This window comes from Phragmites australis, chromosome 7 (genome assembly GCF_958298935.1).
Source record: "Phragmites australis chromosome 7, lpPhrAust1.1, whole genome shotgun sequence".
NCBI lineage: Eukaryota > Viridiplantae > Streptophyta > Magnoliopsida > Poales > Poaceae > Phragmites > Phragmites australis.
Genome location: NC_084927.1, coordinates 1135547 through 1147689, shown reverse-complemented (window position 1 = coordinate 1147689; position 12143 = coordinate 1135547). Strand labels below are relative to the sequence as shown.

The 12143-nt window shown below is 40.3% G+C and overlaps 1 protein-coding gene across 1 annotated transcript; it reads right to left on the bottom strand.

Moving 5' to 3' along the window:
- Window positions 1–8197: 8197 nt before the first annotated feature.
- On the bottom strand, window positions 8198–11907 carry LOC133923745 (probable L-type lectin-domain containing receptor kinase S.5). The gene is made up of 2 exons (XM_062369017.1): window positions 10620–11907; window positions 8198–9264 (listed from the first exon to the last, which is right to left on the bottom strand). The coding sequence occupies exons 1-2, from the start codon at window positions 11905–11907 to the stop codon at window positions 8336–8338; spliced, it is 2217 nt and encodes a 738-aa protein (XP_062225001.1). The 3' UTR covers window positions 8198–8335.
- Window positions 11908–12143: the final 236 nt, after the last annotated feature.

Below are 12143 nucleotides of genomic sequence, written 5' to 3'. Positions count from 1 at the left end.
CGACGCTCTGGCTTCTCTTGGAGCATCAATCGATGGTGGTGGGTAGGAAACCAGCTCCTCTCATGTAGGGAGGGAAAGACATTGATGAACAGGAATGAGGACAGTATTTTGTGCTTGGTAAACAGTAATTTGCAGGTTATCACGGGCAACCGATACTGTTTGTTGGAGCACTGTTCACAGAGCGGTGTACATGGGTTACTGTTACGGAATTACTGTTTATTAGATCACTATTTATGCATCTTGTTCATGAAGGAAAGTCATGATCACTGTTTATCACCCTACGTCAGAGAAGCCGGTTCCGATAGATAGGTATTTAGAGAGAGGGGTCTGCATACATAACTGATGAAGCAAAGCATTCAAATACGTTCAGTAAGCAGGAGTAACTTAACCTTGATGATATGGCTTATTTATTTTTTATTATAATTTTAATAATTTAGATTTTAATTCTCACAATCTATAATCTGGATTGTTAGAATCTAAATTGTACAATTAAAACAAACAACACCAAATTATTAGAATCTTTCTCCTCTCCCCTTCCCCTCACTACGTTATGTTTGTAATGGTAAGTATGGATAAATATGTGTTATAGCCTGATAGAAGTAATATTTTTCTGAATTATAGATTATGGCATAATCTAGTCTCAGATTATGGATTCTGATTATAGAATCGGTCTATTTATTTTCGATTCAGATTTTAAAAACTAGAATCTATGATCATAATAAATAAACAAACAGTCATTCTATTGGCCGATGCAACACAACAACTGAACGGATGTCATCCCTCAAGCCATCTAAAAATTGAGTGGTAAAAAATTCAGGCTCCGAGGACGGATGGTGTGCCATGAGACTGTGCACCAAACCATTTAACTTCTCAACATATTGGGCCACACTGGCAGTGACAGCGGCCATGAACCCTTCCCAACTAGCATGCTGCACCACCGATTGAACTGTAACGAAAGGGCTGCACTACCTAGCAGATGCATTGTGGTTATACTAACCCACAATTCCGGTTGAACCACAAACACCCGGAAATATGCTTCTCATTTTAGTCTCCAAACCTTAGTCCCCTCCCCATCAAACTACGGGAAGTCCATGCGAGACGGAGTAACAGAATGCATCCCACCCCCATGATCTACCAGATCCCTCATGCTGAAACTCCGGGGAGAACTCAAAAGTTGGGGTGGAACACATATTCTTGACCGGGGTTGCAATTGGAATTTTTTTCCCAATTGTCTTCCCCCGGTTCACTGTTCCATCGCGGTTGCCTTCATGCTTGAGGTGATCCACAAAACTGTGGACACGAGGATCACCCTCCTTCCAATTCGTCATCACTAGATTTGGTGGCACTGGGTTAGGTGGCTTCGGCATCAACCCTGGAAGATCCACCGGCTTCACCACGAGCATTGGGATCTTCACAATCTGCGATACTTGCTGACGGATTTCGCCGACTTCCTCCCACAACTTCGACAACGTCGATTCCGCCTCCGGCTTCCTTCCCTTTAGCTCCTTCACCGAATCCAAGATCTCCTTGTTTGATTCTTGAAGGGCCTGCAGCACCCTGGTGAGCTTACTCATCTGTTGTTCCGGCTGTCTTTTGTTCCCTAGTGCGAATCTGCACCCGTTTGAGATACTCTGGAGGCTCCAGATCGATAGACTCTGGTACCAATTTGTCACGTTCCCGATCGATATGTGAGAAGGAGACTAGGATCTAGAGAAAGGATCTGAAAAAATTTGAGAAACAGCAGGGATATGGACGGCAGGAGGAGGTGATTAGAGTTCCAGATAAGTGTTTGGTCAAAGGTAAGTACCTTTGGTTTGTTGTTCATTAACATTGGTCCTCCTCTGTCTTCAAAGTGCTTGGTAGTAGTGCATTTTTCTCTTTAGCAAATGTAGCAAATAATCAAGGCAAGGTTCCCTCAGGATAGCGCAAATCCATATGCGTATGTATGATTAACTCACCCCGCCTCTTCCCTCCAAAAGATTGAAATGGACTCATTTCAAAATGTTAATTTGACCGGATTAGTATTAATTGACAGTGCACTAAATCATTAGGTCATGAGTGGGTTTAGTTTCTATCTGGAATGAATTTGCTGTTCCTTCCCATTTAGGTTCCATGCACAATAAATGTCTGGCTGGCACCCATAATTTGGTTCGCTGAAAGAATTTCCTTTGGTTTTTTTTATAGCAATATTTTTTTATAGAGTCACTGTTAATTTTATTTATATGTGTTATGTTTTCTCTTTTTTCTGAAAGGGAGAAAATGGATTTATTCGTTAGAGCTGTACTGCAAATTCTTAAACATGAAGTAGTGTGAACATTGACTGGCATCAGTACTATGAGGAAAAAATGTCTGAATTCTGAAGCATATTAAATAAACCAACAAACTCAAATTAGGTGGCATATTAAAATAAACCAACAAACTCAAATAGTTTCTGAAGATAAATTAGCAGTGCTAATATTTTGTGTTCATGTCCAGGAACGCTTAACGTCCATGCATGAAACATTAAAACAAACAAAAATGCGTGTAGAATAATAAACCTGGAGATTTGGGTGAGGATAATAATGAGTTGCTTGCCTCGTGTCCTGACAGTCGCGAAGCTTGTCTGGACATGCATGCTTAAAAAATAATTAAGGGATGAACATCTCAACATTTTCACTAGATTACACTTATCAAGTTCACAAAAAAAATGAACGAAAAAAAGAGAATAGATTTATTATATTAAAATTAGAGTAGATTAGACAGATAGGCGGCTTAACTTTCTTCACGAGAAGGCTCATGTGCTTGCAAGCCCGCTGGACCGAACGAATGATCGCGCCCCGGCGGATGTCCCAGTTGTTGCCTCAAATGGGCCTCACGCGTAATAGGATTATTTTCAGTTTTTTCTGAAAAAATCCAGAAGCAAGGCTGGCTTCTGGTCTTGCTTTTTGCTGGCTTTTGGCTATCTGGAATCGGTTGTAGCTGAAATGAACTAAAATCTGGAATGACTTTGCTATTATCGCATTGGACACAATATCTCTGTTTAGTAAGGAAAAGCCAAAATATAGAAAAAGATGTTCGACTGTTTTCATGTACTAGGCCAACTCCAACGGGAGCCGGAAATCCAAGCCGCATCCCTGTAGTTCCGATTTTGCCGTTTCCAGCTGCTGCATTCGGCTCCAGCGGAAGAGGCATTCGGCTCCAGCGGAAGAGGCATTCGGCTCCAGCGGAAGAGGCATCACTGTAGCACTAGGCAGCCGGCAAATTTGCCGTTGGTTTTGAGGCTCTCGTACCCTGTAGACTGAGTATGCGTGTGGGCCCGAAGAGAGAAAGAGAGTAATGTAAGGTAGAAAATAAGGTGTCTGTTGGAGATGAAAAAAATAGGACGATGATGTGGGCGAGCGTAGCAAGCAGCGCTTCGTGGAGAAGAAGAATTCAAGAGCGAAGGAAGTGAGAAGGGGAAGATCTCTCAATCCCCGTCGACCGTCTAATTGCCGAGGCCCGAGCAGCGTCGATCGTCGATTTGCCGAGGCCCGAGCAGCTGGCCACCATGGAATGCAGAAGGAGCAAAAGTGCAGAATCTGTCAACCTCCGCCGTGAAGCTTCAGGACCACGAGTCCACCTTCCTCTTCCGCTGCAGTGTCACTGATTTTTTTTGGCCTCCAATTGCTTGTGATTCACGGATAAAGCTCATAAGTCCCACTGCTCGAGCTCGGCTCGGAAGAAGCTCATAAAGGTTCAAGCTCCACTCGAATAGGTTCGTTAGAATCACAAGCAATTGGAGACGAAAAAAAATCAGCTTGGTATGTAAATTCACGGATACTTATGTCTCAGCTGTTTGTTGTCACTGTTTTCCAGACTTTTGTTATCAGGTTTTCTCTAGTATTCTAGCTAGTATATGATGACAATATGACTCTATATGTACTCAAAGTCCTAATAAGTAGCTCAATGCAAAAGTAGTTTCGTTTCTTTCTCTCTGTTATGTTGTGCCATTGCAAGTCTACAGCTCTACCAATTAATCTGGAATGACTTTGCTATTATCGCATTGGACACAATATCTCTGTTTCGTAAGGAAAAGCCAAAATATAGAAAAAGATGTTCGACTGTTTTCATGTACTAACTATTAAGTTGCTAGTACTTCGTTATCAGATAGTTTTGTGTTATCTAACTGCATCTCCAATGCCTGCAACCTCTTTTTTTTGAGAGGGTACATTAGGACACACACCCACGCATGCACATTACACTCACACCACACGCACTAGCTTCATTTTAGGGAACTCTGTTTGTACTTTGTACTAGCTATTTACTAGCCGGCATTGCTTTCTGTAAGCAAAACAGTTCGGATTTGTTTGGTCCAGCTTATTATGACCTTAACTTGGGCTTATTTGATGTATTTTATGATCTTGTGAACTTTCTTTATTTATATATTTTTTAATTTAAAAGTTTACAAAATTATATGGCTATTTTGGAAATTGGCAAAATAGGTATCTCTTGCCCGTTTAGTGGGTGACTTCTCGCCAAGGTTAAAAAACCGTCGGTAACCGCCAAAAATTGCGGTTACCGACCTTCCCGGTCCGGTCCGGTTTCAGAAACCGAACGGTAACCGAAATTTGAATTCAAAAAATTCGAAAAAAATAAAAAAATAAAAAAACATTCAAAACAAATCTTAAAAAAAACTAGACACAATTCTAAGACCTTCTGTGAATTTGTTTTTTCAAAAATAATGTCGTTTGCATCATATTCTATAAGGAGAAAGTTTGAAAAAAATGAAAAAAATTGAAGCGTGCGGCTCAATTATTAACTCACGTTAAGGAAAAGTGTAACATGCAAACACATATTTTTCTTGTATAAAACGTATTTTAAGAGAATCTTTAAATTTTATTTCACTTTATTTAGAGTTTTATTAAATTCTCTATGATTTTTACAAAGTTCACAAGCATAAAGTGAATATGTTAAGAAATAGCACTGTAATTAACTTTTTGATGTCTACTATTATTTTATATATGTAAATCATAATATAAATAAGCTAATGAAAGTGGTTTCACTAATTTTGGAGGTGTGATGGGTCAGTTATGAATTAATCTAGTCACAACACATTTACACAATCATGCATGTTACAATAACTAATTCATGAGTTCATATATTTTTAAAAGATATAGGATCATGTAAGAAGGCTAAAAAAATTAGTTTCATGATTTTTTGATCAGCAAAGAGTAAACTATGCATTTAACTTGGTTTAACAAACAAAATTTCTCACAGAAACTTTTGAACTTTTTTATGAGTATAAATACTTTTATCATGTAGACCATGTTACAAGGAAGCCAATAAAATTTGTTTCACTTGATTTGAAGTTCAGATGAATTAGTTATTGAGTTTACAAGATTGAACCCTTTTTTAGGTTTTTTGTTGAACTGCGCTGAAATTCGATAAAATCGCTCGATAAATCGAGAAAACCGATAAAATCGCTCGATAAATCGAGAAAACCGAGTGGTTACCGACCCAAACCGCTCGGTAACCGACCAAATCAAAAATGCGAGAAAATCGCTTGGTAACCGACCCAAACCGCTCGGTAACCGACCAAAACCGAGCGGTTACCGAGAGGGCAAAAACATGATTTTTTCGTAAAAATTCAAAATTTGCCGAATGAATTTTCTCCGATTTTTTTTGAATTTTTGACCGGTAATCGCGGTTACCGCCGGAGGTCGGTACCGACCTCCGGTCGGTAACGTGAACCTTGCTTCTCGCCCACCGAACAATGATAGGTTTAGAAATCATAAAAATATCACGTTACAATGCTCTCAACCTTTAAAACACTATCGAAATAGTCACGAATAATTTAAAAAAAAAATCAAAGGTGTAATAGATGCTATCATCTAGCTGTCCACAAATTCTCCAACAAAAACAAGACAAATTTTAGGGATGCTGAAATTTATCTTTTTTATTTCTCAATATACAAATAATTGTTTGAGTTGAAAATTTTGAAGTTCTAGATTATAGCATTTTCTACACCATAATTTTTTTAAATTTTTTTATGACTATTTCAATAGTGTTTAAAGGTTGAGAGCATTTTAAAACTTATTGTCCATCTATGGGCTTGATGTCTAGGCTGTTGCCAGACGGGCAATCGTATGCGTTGGTGCTAGATTATCGTCAGACTTCAGCGAGGCTTCAACGTGGGCGTTGGGCTGGCCAGGCATGATGTATAGTATATTTTAATACTCTTTTGTAGTCAAATGTTTCGGGATCGAGATCTCGATGACGCGGTCAGAGCTCACCGTGGTCATAGATCGCTGCAATACTTTTTTATGTTGCTCATTCTATTTTTGGATGTTGTGGCGATACTTTTTTCATGTTTTAAGTTTTTGATATTGTAGGAATTCTTTTTCCATGTTGCACATATTCGTTTTTGATGTTGCACCAATACCTTTTCATGTTGCAATTTTTTGATGTTGCAACAATACTTTTTTCAAAAAAATTGTGTAGTTCAATCAAATTTGTTGCAGAAGTGGTTCTCGATTGTTGCAATGTCTTGAGCCCATTATATTTTGTAAGTTACTATGAATTTGGATCTTGTGTTGCAAGCAGGATTAAAAAACCGACAGTAACCGAGTAAAAATCGCGATAACCGACTATCTTGATCCGATTCGGTTTCAGAAACCGAACGGTAACCGAATTTGAATTCAAAAAATTCGAAAAAAATCAAAAAAAAAATAAAAAAAAATCTTTAAAAAAACTAGACACAATTCTAAGACCTTCTGTGAAAAAAATTTCAAAAATAATGTTGTTTGCATCAGATTCTATAAGGAGGAAGTTTGAAAAAAATGAAAAAAATTGAAACGTGCGGCTCAGTTATTAACTCATATTAAGGAAACGTTTACTATGCAAACACATATTTTTCTTGTGTTAAACGTATCTTAAGAGGATCTTTAAAATTGATTTCACTTTATTTAGAGTTTTATTAATTTCTCTATGATTTTTACAAAGTTCACAAGAATAAAGTGAATATGTTAAGAAACAGCATTTTAATTAACTTTTTATGTCTAATATTATTTTTCCTACGTAAATCATAGTATAAATAAACTAATAAAAGTGGTTTCACTAATTTTTGAGTGTGATGGGTCAGTTATGAATTAATCTAGTCGCAACATATTTACACAATCCTGCATGTTACAATAACTAATTCATGAGTTCATGTATTTTTAAAAGACATAGGATCATGTAAGAAGACTAACAAAATTAGTTTTATGATTTTTGGATTAGAAACGAGTAAACTATACATTTAACTTGGTTTAACAAATACATTTTCTGACACAAAATTTTGAACTTTTTTATGAGTATAAATACTTTTATCATGTAGATCATGCTACAAGGAAACCAACAAAATTTTGTTCACTTGATTTGAAGCTAAGATGAATTAGTTATTGATTTTACAAGATTGAGATAATTTTTGGGTTTTTTTTTGAACTTCACTGAAAATCGAGAAAACCGCTCGATAAATTGAGAAAACCGAACGGTTACCAAGAAAACCGAACGGTTACCGAGAAAACCGAGCGGTTACCGATAATGTGAAAAATTCAAGAAAACCGCTCAATAAATCGCAAAAACCACTCGGTAACCGGTCCAAACCGACTGGTTACCGAGCGGCTAAAATCGCGATTTTTCCCCAAATTTCAAATTTTACCAAATAAATTTTGTCCGATTTTTTTTGAATTTTTGACCTGTTACCGCGATAATCGTGAATTTTCAGTTACCGTCGGAGCTCGGTAAGGTCGGTAAGGTGAACCATGGTTGCAAGTGGTTTAAACAGATATTGCAAACGTGCTATTTAAATATTTGTGTCTGACCATGCTCCAAATTTGATGATTTTAGGGTAAAAATTGAGAGAGAAGATATACAAATGGATGATTTTAGCAATGGGCACTCAATTTTTGGCTCTCTTTTTTGCCTTAATTTGTGTTGTTAGGGTAATAGGGATATAGCTCTAGTCATCGGACCACTCCCCGAGCTCGCCCCCATTAATGTTGCATGAAACATAACATTTTGTTGCAATAGGATTTTTTCACGTCACATCTAATGGCAATGAGACTATGAAGCTTGTCAGATAGTACATCAGAGCAGCGTCTCGGCTCTAGCAGCGCCCCAACAAAAATGGTTGTAATCTAGGTAGGAGGGTCTGTTTGTTTGATTTTTGATTTTTAAGTTTTTCTGAAAAGTTATGTTTATAGACGCATTGGGTCCAGAGGCCAAAGGCAGAGAGAGTGATCCTGTTGGATCTTTTGTAGTCTGCCTCTGCCACCGGAGGGTCACCGCTGACGGAGGGATCGACGACGACCATTTAATTTGCTCTAGCGCGTAGCCGCTACATTCTGCTCTGTGCCTCCTCGAAACGACTCTCAGTCCCAGCACGGCCGCCACTCGTCGCTGTGGTATAAACGGAGCCATGTCCTCCGAAGGCAGTCGACGGCGGTTGCTCCTGGCTGACCTGCACCAGCTCGATCGTGCTCGCTGAGCTCTCGTCCCAATTAGTCGACACAGCCGTGCTATACACAGAGTTGCGTGAACGCCAGTCTTCGGGCGGCCACACGAACGTTGGCCTCTCAAGGGGCACGTCTGGTGGCGGCGCCAACTTGGTGATGACCTGCACCACTTCCACCATGCTCGGGCGATTCAACGGGTTGGGGTTGGTGCACGCCAAACCAAGGAGCAGTAGACGTTTGGCCTCGTCGGCAGCGTCCAGTTGATGGCCCTCTGCGGCGAGCACGCCGGCATCCACAGCCTCGAGCAGCTTCCCCTCCCTGTGAAGACGCCAGACCCAATCCGTAATGTGGTCGTCGTCCGGTGGGACATCCCCATTCTTCTTGCCTGTAACAATCTCGAGGATGAGCACCCCAAAAGCATAGGTGTCACTCTGGCGAGTGGCCTTATGGCTGATCGCGTAGTCTGGTGCTATGTAGCCGATGGTGCCAGCGACCCCGGTGACGGAGCTCCTGTCAACGGCAACCGTGCAGGCGATACCAAAGTCGCCAAGACGGGCGCGGAAGGTTGAGTCGAGCATGATGTTGCTCGCCTTGATGTCGCGGTGCAGCACCATCGGCTCGTGCTCATGATGAACGTAGTGCAGGCCGGTCGCAACATCCCGTGCAATGCCATAGCGGTTGTCCCAGTGTTGAATAGCTGCATCATCGTGCTGCTGCCCGTTGCCGCCTCCCCGAAATAGATGTTGGTCCAAGCTACCATTCGTCATGTACTCGTAGACAAGCAGGGGCACTCCTTTGTTGTAAGACCAGCCTGAAATTTTACGCACAGGATGAGTGGCTCAGTTTGTTACAACTTATGCAGGAGGTGCAATGAAACGTTCGAGGAGTCAGATCAGGTGGTATGGGCCTTAGAAAAATCGGACAAGTATACTACAAGATCTCTAAACAGGTTTATCTCTTTTAGTTTTCGAGGGGTCACCAGTCAACGTATGAATCAACTGCGGAAAAGCTTTGCAAAACTTATGAATTTGGGGTGTTTCGTTTTGCTATTGTCATTTGGGTCATTTGGCGTATCAGAAATAAGATCGCGACTGAGAAACAATTCCTGAGATCTACTACTCATGTTTTTAATATCGGGGGCATCTAATCTGTCAGCCGCAACGCAAGACAAGAATCAGTGGATTGTAAGCCGCAAGGCAATAACAGAGACAAAGCTTTGTGCTGCTCAAAGAATCTCACAGGGTTTTCGGTTTTTCTCATTCACTATCTTATCTTATATTTATTATTGGAGGCTCCTTTTAGTATCTCCATGTTAATCTAAAAAAATCTTAAAAATTCTCATAAAAAATCAAAATATCTAACCATCAAATTAATTGATTGACTAACTGTAACCATAGATCAACAACCAGACGAAACAACATAGAAGATTAAAAAAACAAATCATAGAGTTCAACCTCAAAACCACTTCTTACCTTACCTTTCCTTCTTTTTTTTAGATACTCTTTGTCCAACAAGATTACGTTAGCAAACTCCAACTTAATTACATTAGCAATAAACATAATTTTCTACACCAATTAAATATGCGTGTAATCAAATATTACAAAATTAAAACAACAGAATGCAAATATATTACAGATTATCACATAAAAATAATATCAAAGAATTTATAATGTATTTCCAAAAATAATAATATGAGATACGGTGACGACATTAATAATAATAATAATTTAAAAAATTAAGAAACAAATAAAAATCAATTTGCATAACACATAAAATGAAAATTATAAATTAGATCTATTCACAAATAATAAACATGATTCCAATATTATGAACAAAAATTATATTTATATTTTACATTCTAATATTTAAATATAAATAGTTAATGTATCTTAGCATACAATCATTATTAACATAAATATCTACAATTCAGCTGTAAGCTAAATTTCTAGTTTGTGCAGTCGCACGGATTGATACGCTAGTTTGTAGAACAACAACAGGCACCACGACATAACCACAACTCGTTCATACGTATTATCTCTAACATTGAAGGAAAAATAAACTGAACTAATAGGCGTACAAGATTATTTCTTCATTATCTAGTCGACGATAAGAGTTAGAACTTGGAAGTGACTTGGAAATAAGTATTATATAAATTAAGGTACTCACCGACCAGCGGGACGATGTTCATGTGGCGCAGACGGTTTATGATGCTAACCTCGGCGAGGAAGTCGTTGTAGCGCCGGTTCTCAACCTCCCGCATGAATTTCTTGACCGCCACCTCCATCGCTCGCCCCGTCCTAGAAGCAGCAGCAGCAGGAATAGTACATCGGTAGACGGCCCCAAATCCTCCCTTCCCCAGCTTCATCGTCTCATGGAAGTTATTGGTGGCCTTTCTGATGTCGGCGTAGTCGACCTGGGTCGGCACGCCGGGGAGGCCCTGCATGATCTTGGCGAGCTTTTCCTGCTCCTTCGTCCACCTCCTGTACTTGGAGTTGAAGTACAAGTATACAACAGCAGCCGTGATGGCAGTGAAAGCTGCCGATCCAAGGACTGAAGACAATATGACGGTCCTTTTCCCCTGTGACCCTGAGAAATCAAAATCGGGTAGCGCGTCGAATGTCAAGTTCCATGTGTCAAGTTGTAGGAGTTGCACCATCGAGGAGAAGAAGCCGAAGTATGCGAGTGGTGACATGATGTCGCTGATGTTGAGGGTCTTGTTGGCTATGGCGTCTAGAGGCTTCGGTGTTCCTTCATCAGCGTCGACATAGACTGACATGAGGTGCCCAACATGGTCATAATCAATCCACACTCTATACTCGTTCGCCACGGAGGAAGAGTCCAGCGACTCTATGTCAATTTGTACCCAGATATTTTTACCGGGATAAAATTTTGTCCCGTAAACTGAAACTGTGCTTTCGCTGATCTGGACGGAGACGTTGCTTCCGGTGACAGTTCTGGATGTGGGGTTGGAGGCCCCACTCGGTGGACAAGACATGTTAGGACTGTAATAATAGACAAAAAAAGGGTGCATGGTGAAGGCCAGGCTACTATTCGTCTGGTTGTTCTGCTGGTAGATGCTCATAGTGAAGAAAAAGCTGAACGACGCCTCATAGAGGACCATCCCTTCATACTTGTGTTCCCACAAAGGAATCGGTTGGTTGATGAAGAACGAAACGTTGTTGGACAAGTTGAGTCTCGGGTGGTGAGTTTTATAAGATCCGAGGACGACAGTCCCCTCATCTACGGATCTATTTGATTTCGTGAGGAACAGGAAGCCCATCGTTTGCTTGAATGTAGAGCTCACACTGGGGATTCCAGACTGATCCTGGCCGGAGCCGGAGCATTTGCATGATTTTGCGAGGGAGCAAGAGGGCAGCGAGCAAATGAGGAGCAGGACGGTAGTGCTGAAATAGGGGACAAAGGGTAACGGAAGCTTACTAACCAGGAAGGCCATGGTATGTATGTAATTCGTCAAGCCTTGCGCTACTCATTGCTTTATAAGCGCTAGCTTTGCTGGCTACCCAGTCGGCCTGCTGGCTCAACAATGTTTCCTCTTTATACTAATTGATTAGCTTGGTACCATTACTACAGATACTTTCATAAGTGTCGGTTCGAAATCGCCATCAGTGATAGATTTTGAACCGATACTGATTACTCGGTACTGATAGTCACAGACTATCAGTGTCACAG